Source organism: Poecilia reticulata, linkage group LG6 (assembly GCF_000633615.1).
Source record: "Poecilia reticulata strain Guanapo linkage group LG6, Guppy_female_1.0+MT, whole genome shotgun sequence".
NCBI lineage: Eukaryota > Metazoa > Chordata > Actinopteri > Cyprinodontiformes > Poeciliidae > Poecilia > Poecilia reticulata.
Genome location: NC_024336.1, coordinates 24,900,573 through 24,920,972, shown reverse-complemented (window position 1 = coordinate 24,920,972; position 20,400 = coordinate 24,900,573). Strand labels below are relative to the sequence as shown.

General features: G+C 38.5%; 3 protein-coding genes across 4 annotated transcripts; 2 read left to right on the top strand and 1 right to left on the bottom strand.

The window, feature by feature from the left end:
- Positions 1 to 2,429: 2,429 nt before the first annotated feature.
- dnaja (DnaJ heat shock protein family (Hsp40) member A) lies at positions 2,430 to 5,753 on the top strand. The gene is made up of 8 exons (XM_008412255.2): positions 2,430 to 2,572; positions 2,911 to 3,052; positions 3,855 to 4,029; positions 4,135 to 4,239; positions 4,334 to 4,561; positions 4,648 to 4,878; positions 4,968 to 5,068; positions 5,166 to 5,753. Exons 2-8 carry the CDS (start codon positions 2,921 to 2,923, stop codon positions 5,379 to 5,381), a joined length of 1,188 nt encoding a protein of 395 aa, XP_008410477.1. The 5' UTR covers positions 2,430 to 2,572; positions 2,911 to 2,920; the 3' UTR covers positions 5,382 to 5,753.
- A 1,259-nt stretch (positions 5,754 to 7,012) lies between these two features.
- Positions 7,013 to 11,171, top strand: LOC103466581 (ras-related protein Rab-8B). The gene is made up of 8 exons (XM_008412257.2): positions 7,013 to 7,293; positions 8,662 to 8,722; positions 8,822 to 8,882; positions 8,976 to 9,053; positions 9,196 to 9,285; positions 9,376 to 9,441; positions 10,047 to 10,097; positions 10,180 to 11,171. The coding sequence occupies exons 1-8, from the start codon at positions 7,170 to 7,172 to the stop codon at positions 10,270 to 10,272; spliced, it is 624 nt and encodes a 207-aa protein (XP_008410479.1). The 5' UTR covers positions 7,013 to 7,169; the 3' UTR covers positions 10,273 to 11,171.
- On the bottom strand, positions 10,925 to 20,335 carry LOC103466580 (transient receptor potential cation channel subfamily M member 1). Of its 2 annotated transcripts, none has more exons than XM_017305469.1 (19): positions 18,451 to 20,335; positions 17,884 to 17,984; positions 17,380 to 17,556; positions 17,149 to 17,283; positions 17,000 to 17,050; positions 16,749 to 16,889; positions 16,641 to 16,670; positions 16,252 to 16,544; positions 15,908 to 16,136; positions 15,689 to 15,820; positions 15,475 to 15,606; positions 15,249 to 15,377; positions 14,907 to 15,158; positions 14,631 to 14,823; positions 13,594 to 13,614; positions 13,352 to 13,496; positions 13,047 to 13,252; positions 12,804 to 12,936; positions 10,925 to 12,725 (listed from the first exon to the last, which is right to left on the bottom strand). In XM_017305469.1, exons 1-19 carry the CDS (start codon positions 18,506 to 18,508, stop codon positions 11,429 to 11,431), a joined length of 3,855 nt encoding a protein of 1,284 aa, XP_017160958.1. In that variant the 5' UTR covers positions 18,509 to 20,335; the 3' UTR covers positions 10,925 to 11,428. The 2 variants fall into 2 exon arrangements, with proteins under 2 accessions (XP_017160958.1, XP_017160959.1); XM_017305470.1 differs by having other exon boundaries at positions 14,649 to 14,823.
- Positions 20,336 to 20,400: the final 65 nt, after the last annotated feature.

The window sequence follows — 20,400 nt, the reverse complement described above, 5'->3', positions numbered from 1 at the left end:
AGTGGAATAGTTGTGTAATAGCTTGCTGTCTAAATTTCATTACAAATATTGACAAATTACACAGACTAGTCATATTCTACAAGCATATTTCACATTGTCAATTTTTATCTTTTGTGTCCCTTGCTTTGTTCAGATTTATTCGCCCTAAACTATTTTGCACGTTGCTCTTCACCCACTGCCCTTTTGATGCAGACAGGAATCATGTGAAGACATTTGAGAAGCTAACTTAAAATAACCCCCAAGGAGTGCTAACAGCTAAACTTCACGTTATGTTCACAGTCATGAAGAGCTCCATATATAAGCTTGATGCAAATCAGATTATTTCAGTGAAATCTGGACCTCTACTTTGTCATAATGCATCCAATTGAGAAGAAACTGTCTGTGGCTGCATTGAAAAGCTTTTGCACTTCTGAAAAAACACATTTCCACTTTCCCCATTCATTTTTTCCAGCAATGCATGCTTGTTCCCATACTTAACAACTTTGATATAAATTATTACATGCTTGAAGCACTGCTGGTTTTATGTCCTATATAGAGAACACAGGTTAAATCTGATAAATGCAGTCCTTTCTACATTAGGAAAATTATGCAGACGTCTACAAAAAGCGTAGTATGGTCTTATTTGTAATTTCAGCACTGCCCCTATCATCTGAGTTAACCTTTGCTTCAGCTGATTTGTAGCAAGGGTTGCCAACATACAGTCAACTCATGAGCTGCAAGGATCAAGCTGATTCTTTAAGGTTTGCACGTGAAACAGAATATAGTTTTTATTGCTTTCATTTGAACAGTCAAGAGTGGAAAATAATCTTGCAGTAGCTCCAGCAGCTTTCTTTGCTCTTTGCAGTTTTTCCAAGGACATCAGTACTTCACTCAACTGTAAGCTAACCAGCCAAGCCACTTTAATTACACATGGATATCTCAGATACTCTGTGTCTGAGTGGCAGTAGTCGTTAGTTAGCAGTATTCGGAGGACATCTTGTACCTTGTGGTGTTCCAGCAGGACTCCCAATGTAAGAGAGCAAATAAACATGTCCTCACAATAGTATACTTTGAAGCAGTGACTATCCTGCTTGTTGTTTGTTTTAATGACAAAGCATTTTTAACCAAAACTTAATTTTTATTTGTTTTCTATCTATTGTGTATATCCACTTACTCTTGCAGGGCTGCAAATGAATATCTCCAGAAATCACTGGGCCATAGGCAGAGCACATCTTGGACAGGTCACCAGTCCATCACAGGGCAACTTAAAGACATTGGACAAACAGCCATGCTCAGTAAACCTGGGAGCTATTTAGAGAGACCAGTTAACCTAACAGTGATAATTTTAGACTGTGGGTGGAAGCCGGAGTGTCTGAAGAGAACCCACACATATCCAGGGAGAACATGCAAACTCCATGCAAAAAGACCCCAGACCAGGATTCAAACCCAGGACCTTCTAGCTGCAAGGCAAAAATGTGTTACCGTGTCATCGTTACCGTGTCAAAATACAGTCTTTATTTTGTAAAAGTAAATGGGTGCTAGTAAAATTCCTTCTTTTAATACACCGATGCCCTGTCTCTGTCCAATCTGCATACTTAGCAAAGAATTTCAGTGTCCACCTAATCTTTATCATTTCAGCATAACCATCTAATTTTCAATGTTTCCACTGAGTGCAGATAATCCGAGAGGTAGCAAAACCTCCTTGCCATCATAATCTTTAGCTCTCTCCACATATTCTCTGTCAGACAGATTTCAGTAAGGACTGGGCCTCTCCAAAACATAATAATCCCAGCAATTAAAAACATGTGGGTACATCTAACAGATTTCTTGGAATCAAAATCTGGGAGAATGGTAATTTTGGGAAACATTTCCAATGCACTCAGTTAAATAAATTCTGATTTTTTTTCCCCCAGCTGTTTATATACAGCACGAGGCAAACACTTTTAAAATACCCTTTGAGTCTTTGTACGTTTCCTAGGAAAATAATTACTTCAGGTTCCAGAAAGAAAAAAGAAGTCTAAAAGAAAACTTGAATACTAGTACTGTAGAGATGTTTCCTCTTAAGAAGCAAGAAACATTTTTGGAGTAAGTGACAGCAGGAATATCTGACTATTTTGATTAGATTACTGAGGAAATCAGTATAGTCTGTGTGAGTTTGGAAGATCGGTTCGAAGCATGAACCGCACAGGCAACCTTAAAACTTTCCTAAAACAGTTGTGTTTAACTGTTGTTGCTAATTTTTTTCTTTACGTTACAGCAACACTATCCCCCTATCTCCTTCTCTCCGAGCGGTGTTGCATAATATTCTTTGAAAGACCTTCACCTATTGCCCCGTATATGAAGACAGGAATTAGGTCAAGTCATTCGAGAAGCCGGTTTGGAAGCGCCACCGTCACCCCTCTCCCTCGCGCCATTTTTTTTCCCGCTCTGGTATTTTCTAGACTCAATGCGTAAGTCTACGACACATCCGGGTGGCGCTGCTCCGAGCTCTCCAGAAACTTCTGCACAGCGGTTCGGCTATAAAAAGGAGCCGTGTCCTCCTCGTCCATTGTCAGTTAACCGCTCTTAACAGCTCTTGCAGGAAATACAGCAAGTAAGTGGGATACTTTTTCTTGTTACACTGATCTTTATAAAGCTATGTAGTTTAATTAAACTCAGTGGTCAGAGTAAGCTGCTGTTTTTAATATCATTTAACCACCCTTTAACGTCAAGTTTAATATGCAGTCTGCTTAGTTCATTTTTGTGTATTAAAACTGAAAGAGGAAATTCCATTTTAAATATTATCTTTATAAGGGAGTACGTTCACAACTTGTTCTAATTTCTTTTTACATTTTTTTATTCCAAGCCTGCAATTCGGATAACTCATCGGAATTAAATAGAATATATTTTATTTTATCTATGTATTTTATTTATTTTTTATTTTTTTTACAGTATAGTCACCATGGTGCACGAAACTGGTTACTACGATCTCCTGGGGGTCAGCCCAAAAGCCTCGACGGACGAAATTAAAAAAGCCTACAGAAAACTAGCACTGAAATATCACCCGGACAAGAACCCAAATGAAGGCGAAAAGGTAAGAGAGAAATGCAGAGATTACTCTAATGTGTGAAAATGTTCAGTTAGTGGACCGTTGCTTTTCGTTTTTAAACCTCCTTGTTGAGAGACGAGACAGGAGGAACTTTCTGGAAACATCCACAGCGCTGCTTCTGTGTTAACACTGGGGGAGGTTAGACCGGAGTGGAAGAGCTAACCGATTCCATTTAATAGTTTATGTGTGTTTTTATTATTATTTTAATTAGGTCTCAGGAATTGCATTTTAAACAGCTGCAGTTTTTTAAAAGCTAAAATCCTGGGGCAATTTATGTTCCCCAGTCTAAACAGAAATCTTAAAAAAAAAAAAAAAAAAAAAAAAAACTTGACCTAAAATCGCAAATGACTTGATTTAAAAAAGTTTTGAATGGATTTCCCTCAGTCTCCAGATGATCTTTAATAATTGGTGATGGTTACAAATTGATGCATGTCAGTGGGACATGCTATAAGTGCTAGAAAACTTTAAGTAACAGAACACTGTGGAGGATTTAGAGAAACCTCTTATATAAGGCAAATCAAACACAATATTGTCATATCAAAACTACTTTGTTCAACTACCGATATTTTAAGTATAAATAAAGAGCTGTTTTCGAGGAGAAGGCTGATCAGGTAGCACACTAATCTGTCAAAACCACCTCCATAGTTTAGCTGATAGAAATATAAATGCTGTTTTAAAATCCGGTATGAAAGAAGAATCACCCGTCTTCCTCTAGTAGAGAATAAAGTATGTCTAACATGTATAACTGCAAGTTTAAAGCCACTTAAAACTCTCTCTTTTTTAACAGTTCAAGCTCATCTCTCATGCCTACGAGGTGCTGTCTGATCCAAAGAAGAGGGACCTATATGACCAAGGAGGGGAACAAGCTATTAAAGAGGGAGGCATGAACTCTGGGGCTTCGCCAATGGATGTGTTTGACATGTTCTTTGGAGGTGGAGGTCGAATGCAGAGGGAGAGAAGAGGTGGGATATAATTACAAAGTCTAAGAACTCCAACTTGGATGTGATGCGCTTTGAATATTTATGTTTTAAATTGCATTTTTTTTATTTATTTATTTTTTCCTGAAGGAAAAAATGTTGTTCACCAGCTTGGTGTCACACTAGAAGAAATGTACAACGGTTCTACTAGGAAGCTTGGACTTCAGAAGAATGTCATTTGCGAAAAATGTGACGGTAAGTACTGGACCTTTTTTAGGATACTTTTTAAAAAGTTCCAAAAACGGTTTCTCAAGACGGAAAATAAATGTATCTTGGTTTCATTTTAAAGGTTACGGTGGTAAAAAAGGGACTTTGGAGAAGTGTTCGACTTGCAAAGGCAGGGGAGTACAAATCAGAGTGCAACAGATCGGGCCGGGCATGATTCAGCAGATCCAGAGCATGTGTCACGACTGCCAGGGGCAAGGGGAGAAGTTTAACGCAAAGGACCGCTGTAAGAACTGCAACGGACACAAACTGGAGCGCAAGAAGAAAATTCTTGAAGTTCACATTGACAAAGGTAAGACTTGAAATATGCAAAAGTAAAGTAATCCGATATAACTTAGACGAGAAACTTGGATAAAATGTTGATTTTAATCGTTTCAGGTATGAAAGATGGCCAGAAAATTACATTTCACGGAGAGGGTGACCAGGAACCGGGACTAGAACCTGGAGACGTTGTCATTGTCCTGGATCAGAAGGAGCACCCGGTTTTCCAGAGGCAAGGAGACGATCTGCTAATGAAGATGGACATCAAACTTGCAGAGGCCCTGTGTGGCTTCCGAAAGACCATCCGGACATTAGACAGCAGATTGCTCATCATCAGCACAATGCCAGGTACAGCAATTCTTTTGGTTGACCAGCTGTCTTTACCTGCGTTTTTGCTGTTAGGTTTATAGATGTATTCACTTTTTGTTCTCTTTCAGGCGAAGTCATCAGGCACAACGACATCAAATGTGTTCAAAATGAGGGCATGCCTATCCACCGGGATCCCTATGAAAGAGGAATGCTCATCATTCAGTTCCAGGTGAGTTTCTTGACGCATTTTACACAACCGACACAGATTTTAAGTGGAACCTTTGTGGCGTATCCGGCAACTGGTTGATCATGTTTTCTGCTTCCAGGTGGAGTTTCCAGAAAACCACTGGCTCCCTGAGCATCTCATGTTCCAGCTGGAAAGACTGCTTCCTCCCAGAGAGGATGTGATGATCACGGAGGACATGGAGGAGGTGGACCTCTGTGAGGTTGATCTCAATTCACAACAGAAACGCTACCACAGAGAAGCCTATGAGGAGGAAGAAGAGGGTCCCAGAGGCGGAGTGCAATGTCAGACACAGTGATTGTAATCTAGGTTCCAGTTCTTGGTTTTGAATAGGTTTGATTCACTGCAGTTTTCAAAGTATGGACTTAAAAGGAGAGAACGACTCGAAAACAACACAGCTGCCAATTTTTTATTTGCTTTATATGCGTGTTTGACACAAACATGTAACTGAAGAAGTGGTCTTTTGTTTTACAAACTGCATTTTCATGTCACTGTTTCTGTATTTCAAGAATTATTTTCCTTTTATTTGTTTGTATGTATTCGTTATCAATTCTACACTCATTCTTTGTTTTCAGAGCCTGTAAGGACGATTCGTATGCTTTCTGTGAAGGTAACGTCAACTATGACACATTTGGGGTCATTTAATAAAGTATAGGGATCTTCATCTGGATTTTATTTTTTTATTTCTTGTGTTTTACATGCATGTTTCAGCATGTATGTCATCACACCAGTAGTTTGCACATTGTATTCTTGCCTAAGTTGTTTCTGATAAGTAGATGGATGGCCTGACGGAGAAACCTTTCAAGACAAAAAAAATCAGTGAAGGTGAAGGAAACCTTAATCTGAGTCCAGCCTAAAATATAATTACCAATTAATTGTTTTACAGCCTATTTTAATGAATGTTACAAACGGAAGATGTTTTTTTTTTATTTTTTAATCGGACTAAAATATTTAAAACCCAATGTCTCCCTAAAGGTCAGAATTCTGAGCAAAGCAGCTACGACACAAGACCAAAGTGAATTTCTATTAAAACGACTCCAGACTCAAAAATAAACTAAAGATTTAACTTATGTGCAGCTCTTTACATGAAAAAATTAAGGTTGGGAAAGTCAGGGTATGAGCAAAACGATTAGAATGTAAACAGTCATGGTAACTGCCAGAAAGAAGGTCTCACTTAACCTAATATAATTGTGTTTTTTTTTTATTCTGTGCTTTACTTTGATATTAAATAGATAATATCAATTATTAATTTGTTTGAACATGTTGCATTCAAAAAAATGTTTCACACAGGAAGACTATTGGTGGCGAATCCACCTCCTGACTTAGTTTCCCATGTAAATAATATTGGACCTCTCTGAAAATAGGTGCCTAATACAATCATGGTTTTAATTTAAAGCTCAATAATACAGTATTTGCACTAATTGTTGGTGTTTGCTCCTCTTGGACCAGTCAGTTTTAGTCTCTTGGGATATCTTAACAGGAATTCATATTAAGACATCATCATCATTGTGAGAGTCATTCACAACAGCTAAAATTTTAATTGCTTATAGCTTTTTAAAATCCAGAAATATTACGTGTTCTGATTGTACTTGCAAAGTAAGAGCTCTCAAAGCAACCCTAAGGTCAGTTTCCAATATAGCTAGACAGAATGTAGAGAAGTATCAATGAGATGTAGTGCCAGCATAAACCAATCACCTCTGGTGTGTGGGTTGTTATACCAGTGACACTTAACACTGTAAAGTATCTTTTTGTGAAAATGTTTATTTTGCCTTTTAATAAACAAAAAGGAGATAAATACGTGTTAAATTGTAATAAGCAACAAAACAAATAGTCGCACCTGAGAGGGGGCAGGAGATTTACTATTTCCGGCTTCATATCCCTTTAAGTCGCCGTTTTATTTGAAACTACATATCCCACAAAGCAAAGCGAAAACAATGACGTCAACACCTCCGGCACCGGTTTTGCTGTGCAGCCAGTCTGCCCCGATTCGGCAGCCGACAGCTGAGGATATCCACCCAGGCGGACTCCGCCTGCTCCTAACGGCATTTTGTAAAGACCTAAACACTGGACTCTATTATTTTTTAAAATGGCGAAAACGTACGACTACCTCTTCAAACTGTTGCTTATCGGAGACAGCGGCGTCGGTAAGACATGTCTGCTGTTCAGATTCAGCGAGGACTCCTTCAATACCACCTTCATATCTACAATAGGTGAGTATCCCGAGGACGCCTCAAGGAAAAAAAATACACATCTTAAACTTAAAAAATGGTTTACTGAACCTTCGATAAGACTCTGTTGGTAGTAACGTTCGTAAAAAAGCAGCTTTAATGCATATCACGGAGACCTGCTTTGTGTTAATGATCTGTGAGGGTTTTAAAGCCAGACAATGGACGTGAGAGGCAAATGGTAATGATTCTTTCCTGTAAGCTTACTACGTCCATCAATTAGGTTCAGTACAGGATACTACACTGATTAATGGCTGATACCATTGATATGATACTGATGTAGTCTCCATAACCTCATAAGGCTTTTGTGGTCAACAATGATTATCCCTCTGTACCAATATTCTTTTAATTGTTTTTAGCTTTTACAAAATGATCATTACTGTTTTAATATGTGGAGAAGTGTTTGATAATGTAGTGATCAACGGCAAGATTAATCTAATGCTCAGAGAAACCTCTGGAAAACTATGGAATTTGATTTTAGTATCTTTCAAGTTTGAATATGAAAAAACACATTTAAAAAAATATTTTTGTTCTCAGACTTTATCCTATATTAATTGACTAAATCTGGAATGAATTCTAGCTGTTACACTATCAATTCACCACTCTTTCCAGAGGGAGAACATAAAATTGAAGTCTGCATTTGATTTAATTTAGTCAGTTCTTTAAGTTGCCCATCACTAGGTACAAATCGTAAACTAACTTCACCTTACATAGACAAATCATGGTATTCCCTCCTGAAACTCTTTCCAAACTATAATTAAGAAACTCTGAGGTGAAAAAGCCAAATGTGAATGCATCATTACACAAACTCGTGACTTACTGCCAATCACGTTTTGACAAGGTTTGAAGATATGTTCCATTTTAGGGGAAAGTTGGTTATTACAAGAGTATTTTCAGCTTATTTCAACACACTTAATGTAATTGTATAATACAAGTAGCATGGAATCGCTAAGTGTTTTATACTCTCTTGTATACCTTGTATTTTTAACCTTATTTAGGGAGGTCAAAGCCTTAATTAAGAGGGTCAAAGCTCCCCTCACCCATGGTAATTTGCACCATCCAACATCCATCCATTACCTAATTATTTAACCATCCATCCATCCAACTGTGCATCTAGGTATCCGTCTTGTCAAAACGTAACGTTTGTCACTGGTTTCTCAATTATTGCCTGTATGTTGCTTTTATGACTTCTTATTCTTGTGTTTTTGTTACGTAAAGCACTTTGAACTGACTTTTTGTTCAAATGTGCTATGCCAATATACTTGATTAACTGAAAAATACAGCATTTTGACATGAAATACATGTAGGAACCCTGAATTCCTTTTCTAAGCCCATTTGTTTGCTCCGACACAGGGATCGACTTCAAGATCAGAACCATAGAGCTGGATGGGAAACGAGTTAAACTCCAGATTTGGTAACTGAACCTTTTGAGAGTTTAATCCTGAAGGGGGGGGGGGAAGAAAAACTGTACGAATGTAGCCAAATCGTATTTCTTTTTAATTGATGTTCTCAGGGACACTGCTGGACAGGAGAGGTTTCGCACCATTACCACAGCTTACTACAGAGGAGCAATGGTAAGTCCCTGCCTTTTCAATCTGTTCACTGTAAATCTACCATGCATTTTCATTACAGGGTTCAGAAACTTCAGAAGGTTTTCTCCTCTGTAGGGTATTATGTTAGTCTACGACATCAGCAACGAGAAGTCCTTTGACAACATAAAAAACTGGATTAGAAACATTGAAGAGGTAATCTCACCTTACATAACAACGTAAAATGCTTTTTTTTTCTTCTAAAAGCTGATTAAGAATTGTCAAAATTATTGTGCTTTACTTTTGTTTTTACTCTCAACAATCTATTTCTTTAAATGATCTTTTTCAATATTTTTAGCATGCCTCATCTGATGTGGAGAAAATGGTCCTGGGTAACAAATGTGACATGACTGACAGGAGGCAGGTGTCGAAAGACCGGGGTGAAAAAGTGAGTCTTTAGTTAGTCAAAACACACTAAAAACAAATCTAAAAAGCAAATGCAGTTTTGAAATAAATACTTGTATTTAATCTCCCTCAGCTGGCTATTGATTATGGAGTGAAGTTCTTAGAAACTAGCGCAAAGTCTGGCTTAAATGTAGAAGAGGTAAGTGAAACATTTTCAGCTTGATAGAAGCAATAGTACCCCTTGTATTTACATATTTTGTCACATTTCAAACACAGTGTATTGGAATTCTTTCCAAAATAAATAGCCCAGGCTTAGTTAGATTGAATGTCTTTGAACACCAGATTTTATATCTTGTTACAGAATCTTAATTGGATTTGGGTCCAATGTATATGCTCAAATTGAAACCATTCGGTTTCAGATCTGGTTGTATGTTTAAGGTCGTCATTCTGCTGGACGGTGAATCGGTCACCTTTTTAAGCATTAGAGTATTTACCTCTAACACTTAAAAAAATTACAGTATTTAGTAATTAGGTTTTTTGTGAAAGCAATTGGTTGCACTGTATTTTATTTAGCACTACCAGAGAAAAGGGGACTGAATGCAAATCCACACCACACTTTTCAGATTGTTGTTTTTTAGAAATACCCGTTTACATTTCATATTTATGTTCTACTTTATAATGGTTCAGTCACATGAAATTGAAATTGTTCTGAAATTTGTAATGTGAAAAAATTTGTATTAACACACATAAAATAAATTATTTACATAATTAACATTTTTTATTCTTTTTTTTTTTCCCTCTCAGGCCTTTTATACTATTGCAAGAGACATATTGAACAATCTGTGCTCAAAGACGGTAGGTAGTGAAGACACTGTTTAAAAAAAGATGCTGCTGTTTTTCTTGATAACACTCAGTTTGTTGTTTCATTGACTGGTAGACTGACAGCAGCGGCGGAGGAACCGGAAGACCGGTGAAGATTACTGATAAGAAGTCAAAGAGAATTAAATTCTTCAAGTGTTCACTTCTCTAAGCAGCAGGCGGACAGTTGTCACATTTCTATCGTGACCTTGCCTGTTTTAGAGGACTCCTTCCTCTCGGGCTTCCTCGCTGCAGCAGCACTGCTCTTGCACACACGGTCTTACTGCCACCTGAGGTCTTGGGCAGTCGAGACGCTGCCCTGATTTGCTGATCAGAGGAGTATCGATGGACTGAAGGCCTGATACTTTGTGTCTGCTCATACAAAATACTCGTGCAGGGGTTTGTAGCTTTCCCTGCAGTGCCTGCTTGCAGTGGGCAATAATTCTGATGCCGTTTATAATATAAAAATACATAGGTTGCACATTGTTGTCTTTTTATTTTACTTACCGTAGCACCATTTTTATAATATATATATACTACCTATTATCAGAATTCCTATGAAGATGCTTTGAGATATCAGGTTTAAGCATTGATTGTATGTGTCTGTGTGAAGTTCATGTATGTTACTAAGCTTTTGGCCTTTTTGTTGCACTGACATTAGCTCTGCTGCTAAGGAGAATTGTGATAGAAATTAGAATAGCTAAAAAATAAGCATACTAATACAACTTATGTATTCTAATATTTTTTTTATTCTTTTATTTTTTCATAGAACCAACATTTATAGATGTTTCAGTGTTAAAATGAAACTGTGGAAGGAGTGTTTTTTTCTCAGAAGCAGGACTGAATTCACGGTGTTATACAAGTGTATTGTTTTTGCATGAAAGCAGTAGGGAGATCCCAGTGGGGGCTCAGTACTAAGCACAGAGTATCTGACAAAAGAAAATGTTTACAGATAGTATTTGAAAATGTCAACCATATATAGAATGTTGGTGTGTTTTGCTGTTCACATTGTATATGCATGCATTTTTCTTATGTTTTTTTTTTTTTTACTGAAACTGACAATATTTAGTAGATTTTCATTCACATTTCCTGTCCATGAAAACACATAATTGGGGAAAAAAACTGTAATGTGACTGGTAGTCTTTGTAAGTTCTCATATGTTACACCTACAGAAAAGAGCAACAGTAAATTAGAAAAATCTTCAGAAATTTCTTGTGATTTTGCTTAAACCCCTTAACATTTAACAAATAATTTTACCATCACTATCTAAGGATGATTTTCTTTCTTGTCTTGGTTTTATAGTCCATGTGTTATTTTCTTGATTGCTTTTATTTCTTGTCTTGCAAACCCTCATGTGATTTTCCCGCCTTCATCATCTTCTTCTCTTCTTCCCATCCAAGGTCTGACACTCTGCTTGCTTCGACGAGGTCTCTCTCACTGCTGGAGGCTCTCGGCTCTTTTAAGAACACCATGGGCTTTACTTTTCTGTCGCTGGCATTGCAGCTCTTTGACCTTTGAGACCGCATATACCTTTCATCGGCTACAGTCAGGTAGTCGGTACCATCTGAGGGGTTTCTTTTGGGCTTTGTTGTCTTGCGGTCTTCGTCTTGCTCCATTTCTGTTTGTCCTGTCCCACTATCTGAAGGAACTACATCTGTGTGATTCATTTCTAACTCTTCAGGTGAAGCAGCAGTTTGAAACTGCTGAGCCAGGGTTTTGACTGATGATGCTTTTCCACTAGAATGGACCTGATGTTTTAAATCTGCTGCTGTTTGAGTTATATCACCTGCTTCAACTGGATCATAGATGATGCTGCTGGTAGCCCTCTTCCTAGTGATGGGAGATGTTTGGCTTTCAAGTGGAAGATCTCTTAGAGATTTTGCCCTCCTTGGAGAAGAGGAAGGTGCTCCCAGAGGTTTTGCCTCGGTTGTAGGCTCAACAGATCTCTCTGGTTTATCAGTGGGGTGGGCAGTGGTGGTGCTCCTAGATCTTCTCTTTGTTAAAGGAGATGAGGGCTGGTCTTCAGCAGGAAAGTATTTCAGGGACTTGGCCCTTTTGGCAGGCGATAAAGGTTTTAGCCTGTTTTGGTCTGACAGTTTGTCCAGAAACATTGTGCTGCCTTGCTTTATGTTGGCTATGGTCTCTTGGCTTGAAGCCCCAGAGGAAAGCCTCTGTTCACATGGAGATATGAGAATGTCCACACATGAGCTAGGTCGCGATCTCTCCAAACCACCAACCTCTAGCGTCTGTGCTGCGTTGAGAGCACAAGTGCTCGAGGCTTGTCGCACACTCCGCTCTCTTTCTAGGCCTACTTTCTCGTCCGTGTCCTTCTGCCTGGTCGCAAACTCTTCCATGTCCATGTGGAAGCGGTAGAGACTGTAACCATCTGCGCTGTTAATACTGCCCTGCCGGAGGAGAGTGGAATGATCACACACAGACGAGTTTCTAGAGAAGGTTCTGGTTAGCTCCAGTTTGTCCAGCCCTGCAAGCTTTTCCAGTGCGGAAGCCATACGTCCATGGAGCTCTTCCAGCTGGGCCAGACGCAGGTCTACTGTCTGCAAAGATGCTTTCATGGTGTTCTCCCTTTCATTGACCTCCTCCAGACGCATTGACATGTTCTCAACTCTGCAGATAAGATGAAAGAGGGAGCATAAAACAGCTGTAATTGGAAGAACAAAAAGTACAACTGAGAATGCATTTTACCTCTCTGAAGTAACCTTGATGCGTTCGTCACTTGAAGACTGTTGCTCATCTTCCTTTTCCCGGAAATATTCCTCCACGCACTGTTCCTCAAACTCATACAGATTCTTTAGCTCCTCTGGATTAAGTCTGAGCTCTGCAAGAAAGATTAGAACATGAAGTTAGTCAAAACTTTAGCTTAATCAACAGAACCGTTTTCTGGTAAAACAAGATCTTTGTAATTTTGTTCAACTGAAGGAGACTAACTGAGGCCCCGATCCTTCTCATCAAGCTCTCCTTCCTTATTTTTCCTGATGCAACGGCGGAAAAGCCTGTTGAAGAGGATGTAGAGGTGACTCAGGATGATGAGAGGTGGAGGCAGGATTGGGCGGTCGTGGAAAGTCATTATTAGCTGGTATCTTTGAAACTTCCACACCTGGTTGGAGATGGACTTGACTTCAAAGAAGGTGTTGCTGTAAGATAGAAAAGATAAAAAAAAATAATGACTGTCATTTTAACTCTGAAGATGTTTCAATTAGAGTCATTCATCCTTTTTTCTTTTTTTTTTTTACTTGAAGACGGCAATGAGCAAGTTAACCAGAAGGATGTTTGCCACGAGAAGATAACAAGCCATAATTGCAGGTGTGAGCCATGCACCGGGGATGCATGGAGGAAGCTTTTTCCCATCTTCATCATATAGATGTTCTCCACACGGAGCTGTGAGGAGAGAGGCGATAAAATTAGCTTTGCTATTAAAAACAGTTCAGCGGCAAACGGATTAGAGTTGAGAATCCATGATTTAAAGACTACTTACGATTAATTTCCATTGCATAGACTTATGAAAATACAAAGAAACAATTGCAGAAGGACAAAAGGAAAAGGTTAAAATCAATGTAAAAAGAAATCATGTTTTCGATTTCTGTCAAGGTGAAGATGGTATATGAAAAAAAGGAAAAGATCATACTAGAGCACTTCCATCAAATTGGGTGTTTATGAATGTTTTTATCCCTGTCTTATGATTTGCTGTAATTTTTGAGTTGAATCACATAACTAGTTTACAGTTTAAATTAGCCATATACAACAATGTAATAATTTTTAAATTTTATAAACCCAGGATTAATTGAAAGCATGTGCATCAGCAGAGTTTTAAAAGTCAGACAAAGTCCTCATTTATTGAATTTCTAAATGGTGTTTATTCCATGTGATAAACATTTCTACAACCTTATGTCACAGTGTGTGCAAATATTTGACCTTAATGATTTTGAGATCAATGTCATAGGCCAAGGAGACCAAAGCCTATGAATTAAGAATAGAAATTCCAGAAATCAAGACCAGCTTTTTTATTGGAAAAGAATAGGAAAGCATTTTATAAAAAAAAAAAACATTTGCTCTCTGCAATTCTTGAACATTTACAGAATACTGCAAAGTTGTTTATTGTAAGAAAATGTTTTAGCAAATGTGCAAACCAAATGATTCTTGTTTGACATTCATGTCATACATATTTCTTTTGTCCTTGTTGGGTTTAAATAATTTAAAAACATTACATGTTGTTTGCTAATTGCCAATTTTGACTATGTGTTGATGTCTTCAACTTGACAGAAGCGGCTTTCACAGAGAAACAAATCTTAATGGCTGATGATTGTTAGTGAGAAGACATGTATTGTCTGTTCTGTTCCTGTTCCATGCAGCATTATTGCCATGAATGCCATAGATGCCACAAGAATTGTCACAAATCTGCCAGCAGAGGGAGCTAAAGTATGGAGTGTACCATTTTGTACACAACAGAGTGTCAACTTTACTGAAATTTTAAGACACTGATCATCTGCCCAGAATCAGGAAACAGAATCTTACTATGAATTCTAGTCTTACGGTCTATCGAGTCCGCAAAAACCTCCCCATAGATCATCCAGTAGGGCATGTAGAAGATGTTCCTGGCCAGGCGCCACGTCGGCTCTTCATCCGGATGAAGGATGGCTTGCCGAGCCACGCCGAAGCTCATCAGTACCACCAGCATGATCACGACAAAGTACATCATGTCAATCATCTGAAGGAAAAAGAAGCAAACACACTTGAGCTCAGTTTGCTTTTTAAACCTGCAAAGATTCTGTATGACGTTATTGTGTTTACCATTTTCCCAATCATCATCACGTATGGTCCCAGGTACTTGTTGACTCCAAAGATGTCCAGCACACGAATGTACCAGAAGATGATGTCTATGCAGTAGATGACTCTGCCATAGCCCATGTATGGCTCAGGCTGTAGCCGCAGCATCAGTGCCAGAAGGAAGGTAGAGATGGCAGCAAGGTCTGTGATGTTCCAGTAGTCCTCCATCCAAACACTTATCTTCTGCTTCAGCTTTCCTGGTTCTGACATCAGTATCTAGACACCAGAATTTATAAGTTAACATTGTACCAATCGAAGTTCAAATATTATTCCAATTTTTAGTAGGACCATTTTAGTATCTGTTACCTGTCTAACTTTTTCTGTGCCAAGAGTGAGGATGTAAGCAATGACCGTCCACTCTTGTATAGATGGCCATCGCTCCATTTTCACAAGAATGATGTAATTATACAACATCAAATAACCCAGATAGGAAATCTAATGGGGAAACAATGTAAGAATAGACATTCAAGATAATCTTTACTCAGAAGATTTTAAAATGTTTGATCTTTGAGTAAGTTTTATTTGAACTTACGGTGTTGAACCAGAATTTGGTAAAAGGCGCATCATAAAATTCAAAGAACCTTTTTGTAATGGGAATTTTGCGCACATTAGCATTTCCCTCCTCTTCATCTCCTTTGCGGGAAGTCCCATCATTGTTGGGGTCCTACAACATAAACGCAAAGTCTTGTCATCTTTCATCATGACGATAACAGAATGTGAAACTAGTCATCAGCATGAACTCTGACCTTGCTGGATTTTGCATCGTCGTCCTTGTCCTTTCCCTCTTCTTTTTCTCCGGGTCTTTGATAAGAAGTGTCCTCTCCAATTCGGAAGTCCAGGAGCATAATCAGTGGGGGGAATATAATTCCTAGAATAACCTAGGTGGGACATCATCAATTTGATTACAAAATTATTTTTAAACAGGTTTCCAAAAATGCTTAGCAAAAAACTATTTAAGGATCCACCTTGAGGCCAGGATTTTTTCCAATCCTCAAACAGCCCATCCACATGTCAGTGAGCAACATTTGGCTGCAGGTGTGAGCGATAAAATCCCGCTGTTTTGCAGCTACCGCCAGCTTCAGACAGGTCGAGTTACTCCAGTTGACTAGCTCGTATGTTAGGAGTTTCATGGCTACTTGTTCGTCGCGCTTGTAGGACTGATCCAACAGCTCATAAGCTAGTTGCCCAAATTCTCTGAAAAAAGGTGACAGCTGTAAGCATTATGTAAAAGACCTAAACAAGCAAAAACCAAAAAAAAAACATTTAAAGTGTGTGTTTTTATTTCAGTGTTTCACTCTGCAGCACTGACTTGGAATTGTTCTCCAGGTCTTGGGATATGTCGTCCACCAGTTCACTTTCGGAGCACTCGTGGGCCATGGCCTTATACAGCTTACAAGCTACCAGGGCCTTCGCCATAGCCTCCTCCCCACGCTGCCAAAGAAACAGCGCCATCTTCTGGCGCTTTAAAAGAACTGCCCACAGCATCAGCTCGTGGAACGGGTACTTGAATCGGCAGACCTCTGGGTCATCCACATCTATTTCCACCTCTTCTTCCTTCTTCTTTTTGGCCTTTTTCTTGCCTTTTGGTCTCGGTTCATCATCCTGAAAAAAAAAAATTATAATAAAAAATCAAACTTGGACTCGAGCATTTTGTTGCAGCTGGTAAATAAATGAACTAAAATGAGTTTTCAACCTCACCTCCATTCCCAGGAGTTTCAAAGCTTTTGGCTGCACAAGAAGGAAGGTTAATTAAAATGCTATTACTTTGAGTGGATCATTCATCTATTCTCTTCCATCTATACATACCCTTTTCAGGCCATATAGATTATTGTAGAGGTTGCGGAAAGCCTTTCTTGTATAATTGCTTCTGTAAGCTCCACCCATGAGGTATTCCAACACCAGACCAATATCAATCAAAGTGATCTGATAATCTGGAGGAAGATTTCCCTGGAGAATCAAAAGTTACGTTTAAGATATTTAGGACTTTCAAAATATTTCGCCTGAAATATTAATGAAATTTTGATTCTATACTATTGAATTTGTGAAATATAATTTACCTTTTTAACATCTCTAACCACAGCATGCAGTGTATTTGCAGGGCCAAGTTTCTGAGAAAATTAATGATGGGAAGAAGGTTAGTAATAATGTTTCTACACGTTTTAGTTATATTTTCACCTCAGTTTATGTCTTTGTGTTTTAGACCCACAGTGTTGTACAGCTCCTCCACTCTAGGGATGGTGAGGAAATGATGAATGTTGACCCCGTTCTCAAGCAGCAGTTTGACGAAGTCCACTCTATCCAACACCAGAGCATCCATCATAGCCTGCTCCAAAGAGTTCACCTAGCACATGGCAAGATATGGAACATAGCCACTAATTTAGCCTTAATTATGTTTTCTCATTTTCCATTAAATGTTTCCTACAATCTTCATCCTCACCCAGCGAATTAGCTCCAGCTTTCTGGGATCTGTCTCCTCAGGAGGCTCAGGTTTGGTCTTTCCTTTTCCTTTCCCCTTTTTGGCCCTCATCTTGCTGCGTGGAGCGCTGGCTGGACTCTTTGGCTTTTCCTGAGTTGTGGCAGCACTAGTTGTTGTCATGGCAATGGCTCCAGCAGGCTGATAGGAAGTAAAATTAAAGAAGAAAACTTTTGTCTCTCTTTTGAGTAATAAACATCAATAATTTTTGGGGTCCTCCTCTAATTTGATTTGAATATTTAGCTTTTTTACATTGGAAATAAAAAAATAAATAAATACTTGTATCACCCTTCTATCTTTAACAGAAAAAAGTTCTCTTCACTGAGCTTTCATCTACACTGCTTAAGGCTGTTTCCCTTTTCGTCCACATCATATCCATATTTTATGTCCTAAATGCCATGTATAAGAAGCAGCGTAGCTGCTGCGGAACATTTTGTATTGATTGGTTAATATACACGGACCACTCACTGGTAAGTTGTGCCCGTAAACGAAAATGTGATTGCGGGCAATATCCACTCGGTTCCAGGCCAGGGCCAGACTGAGCTGGTCTGCCGCAGATGCATTAGTGCCTGATGCAAACAAACAATCAAAAGCAAAGAGAACCTGTAAGAAACAGATCAATGCTGCCTGCAGTAATAAAAAAATATTGCTGTGAAGTTATTCTGCAAGTACAGCACAGATCAACATGATTCAGGACTGCTAATTTTAAAACTTGCAACCATTCATAATTTTTTTTTAAATGGCCAAATTGCCAAACAGCAATAATAAAAGCTCATGTTATGTAACCAAATACTGAATCTTAATGTAAAATATTCACTATTTACAAATGATCCTAATTGTGAGTTAAAGTTGGAAGTGTTTGGCAAGTCTCAAGTGTTTCAGAGGATATTGTAACCCTAAACTAAATATTTTCAGCTCAGACGATACTCGGTTGGTGCGTCATTTGAATGAAGGATTAGGTAGTCTAAAATGTCTGGGAAGATGGCTGCTCTGACTTTGGATTTGTGGAAAAGTAATCAACCAACACTAGAATACCTTTTAACAAGGCAGTCAGAATAGCCATTTCAATATCCTGCTGCCCCTCAGAGCCCATTCGAAAAACCGTGATCTACATGGAAGGAGAAAAAGAGAGTAGTTTAATAATGGTTTAATGGTTCAACAGAAAACAGAACTAAATTACCTTAGAGTTTATAATTTTTCTGGAAAGTATTTTCCCACTCACTTTCGGTTTTAACCAGAACTTCAGACTTCTACATTCTATGTCCATCCTTATGAAAACAATCAGCCACTTTTCTCAGCAAGGAGGAATAGCGCTCGCTTTGTTAGACATTCAGCTGTATCCAACAATATTATGCAGACCATTCTGTCACATGCATTCATAGCAAATTGAATTAGACTTGCCTGAACGCTGACACTGCACACCAGGCCACGAGATAGGTTAACAATAAGCATAACACAACAGTTTAAACACTGTAAACATTTTTTGTTCATGCAATTGCCAGTTGTTTTGTCTGTGTTTTCTTATTAGATAAAAGTGTCTCACTATTTATGCTTTTTCACCAGTTTAATCCAGCTGCTTCAAGTGGTGCACTTATCATAGAATGGGAGGATTGTATCAGGTCAACACACTTTCACCTGCGCTTAAAACATTGCAGCATCAGATTGTGTAAAGCCTACAGTGACATGATCCTTGAAAAAGCTGTTTAAGTTGCTTATCCTGGTCTATCGGAGAATTATGCAGCCTAAAACATCAGAGTGTGTCGGAGGAGTGATGGCACTCTGAAAGCCAAGGGAGGATTAGCGACATAGAACCTCTTCTGTGTCTGCGTGCAACATGCTTTCTATGAACACATAAACTAAGCACTTCCACCAAGCAAGACTGAGTGTGCACTGATCTTCCTCATCTAGCTCTATATGGTTCATCAAGGCTTTATATGCTGGGTAATCCTCATCGCATCACTTGTGAGGATTCTGCTCCAGATGCTACTTTTGAAAAATGTGTTTTGCGAACATTTTTATAATTAGGATTAATCTTGTGCATATTTCAAGCCTGGTCAATGCTACATTCAGGGTCCTAGAAAGGTGTTTATATTTCCTTTGAACTTTTTCCCATATTTGATGAGGTACAATCACATACTTTATTGTAATTTAGTTTTGGGGGGATGGGGCTTCATGTGAGACTGATTACAGCTGCAAGTATTTTGAGTGTCTCTAATAGCGTTGCACATCTAGAACCTAAAAGCTTTGCTTATTTTTCTTTGCAAAAGAGCTTAATCTCGGGGGAAGGAAAGTGTTTGAAACTAACAAATTTCAAGCCTTGCCTCAAATTCTTGATTGGGGTTTAAGTCTTAATTTTGACTTGGCCATTGTAAAACTTAAATAGGCTTTGTGTTAAAGGTCAATTCTCTGGTGGAAGGTGAACCTTCACCCCTGCTTAAGACTTTTGCAACCTCCAACATATTTTCTGCCCAGCTTTCATTTCCCTGCTGCATAGATTTGTATGCTGGGCACAAAGTTGAGTTTTGGTCTTGGTACAATCTTCCATGATGGTTCAATAATGTTCTCTATCAAAACCCATGAGGCTTTTACATAGCAGTGGTATTTGAATTGTTTTTAAGTGGACTCTGTTTACTAATTCAGTGACCTCTGATGTCATTTGTTTGCACTGGATTTTATTTAGGCTGAATGCAAATTCATGATATGCTTTTCAGATCTTTATTTGTCAAAAGCTTGGAAAACCATGTCTCATTTTTTACCTCAACTTCAAAGTACTGCATAACATTGAATGTATTGCAAATGTTGTCTTAAATATGGTGAAGATTTTGGTTGTAAAGTCATAAAATGTGAAGAAGTTAGAGGAATATAAATATATTTGCAAATGAATTTAGAAAAAGGATTTAATTGCCGACATGATCCAAAAAGCTAAAAACACAATTTATTTGTTTATTCACACTGTTAATGGAGATATACACAGATGAGTGAAAT

Excerpts from the sequence above, each read along its gene's own strand:
- dnaja (XM_008412255.2), top strand. The coding sequence starts at position 2,921 with ATGGTGCACGAAACTGGTTACTACGATCTCCTGGGGGTCAGCCCAAAA. Across the intron at positions 4,030-4,134 it reads AATGCAGAGGGAGAGAAGAG|GAAAAAATGTTGTTCACCAG; the intron begins GTGGGATATAAT and ends TTTTTCCTGAAG. Across the intron at positions 5,069-5,165 it reads TGCTCATCATTCAGTTCCAG|GTGGAGTTTCCAGAAAACCA; the intron begins GTGAGTTTCTTG and ends TTCTGCTTCCAG.
- LOC103466581 (XM_008412257.2), top strand. The coding sequence starts at position 7,170 with ATGGCGAAAACGTACGACTACCTCTTCAAACTGTTGCTTATCGGAGAC. Across the intron at positions 8,883-8,975 it reads CTTACTACAGAGGAGCAATG|GGTATTATGTTAGTCTACGA; the intron begins GTAAGTCCCTGC and ends TCTCCTCTGTAG. Across the intron at positions 9,286-9,375 it reads CGAAAGACCGGGGTGAAAAA|CTGGCTATTGATTATGGAGT; the intron begins GTGAGTCTTTAG and ends AATCTCCCTCAG.
- LOC103466580 (XM_017305469.1), bottom strand. The coding sequence starts at position 18,508 with ATGGGCTCTGAGGGGCAGCAGGATATTGAAATGGCTATTCTGACTGCC. Across the intron at positions 17,557-17,883 it reads TTTACGGGCACAACTTACCA|CCTGCTGGAGCCATTGCCAT; the intron begins GTGAGTGGTCCG and ends ACTTCCTATCAG. Across the intron at positions 15,607-15,688 it reads ACGATGCAAAATCCAGCAAG|GACCCCAACAATGATGGGAC; the intron begins GTCAGAGTTCAT and ends TTTATGTTGTAG.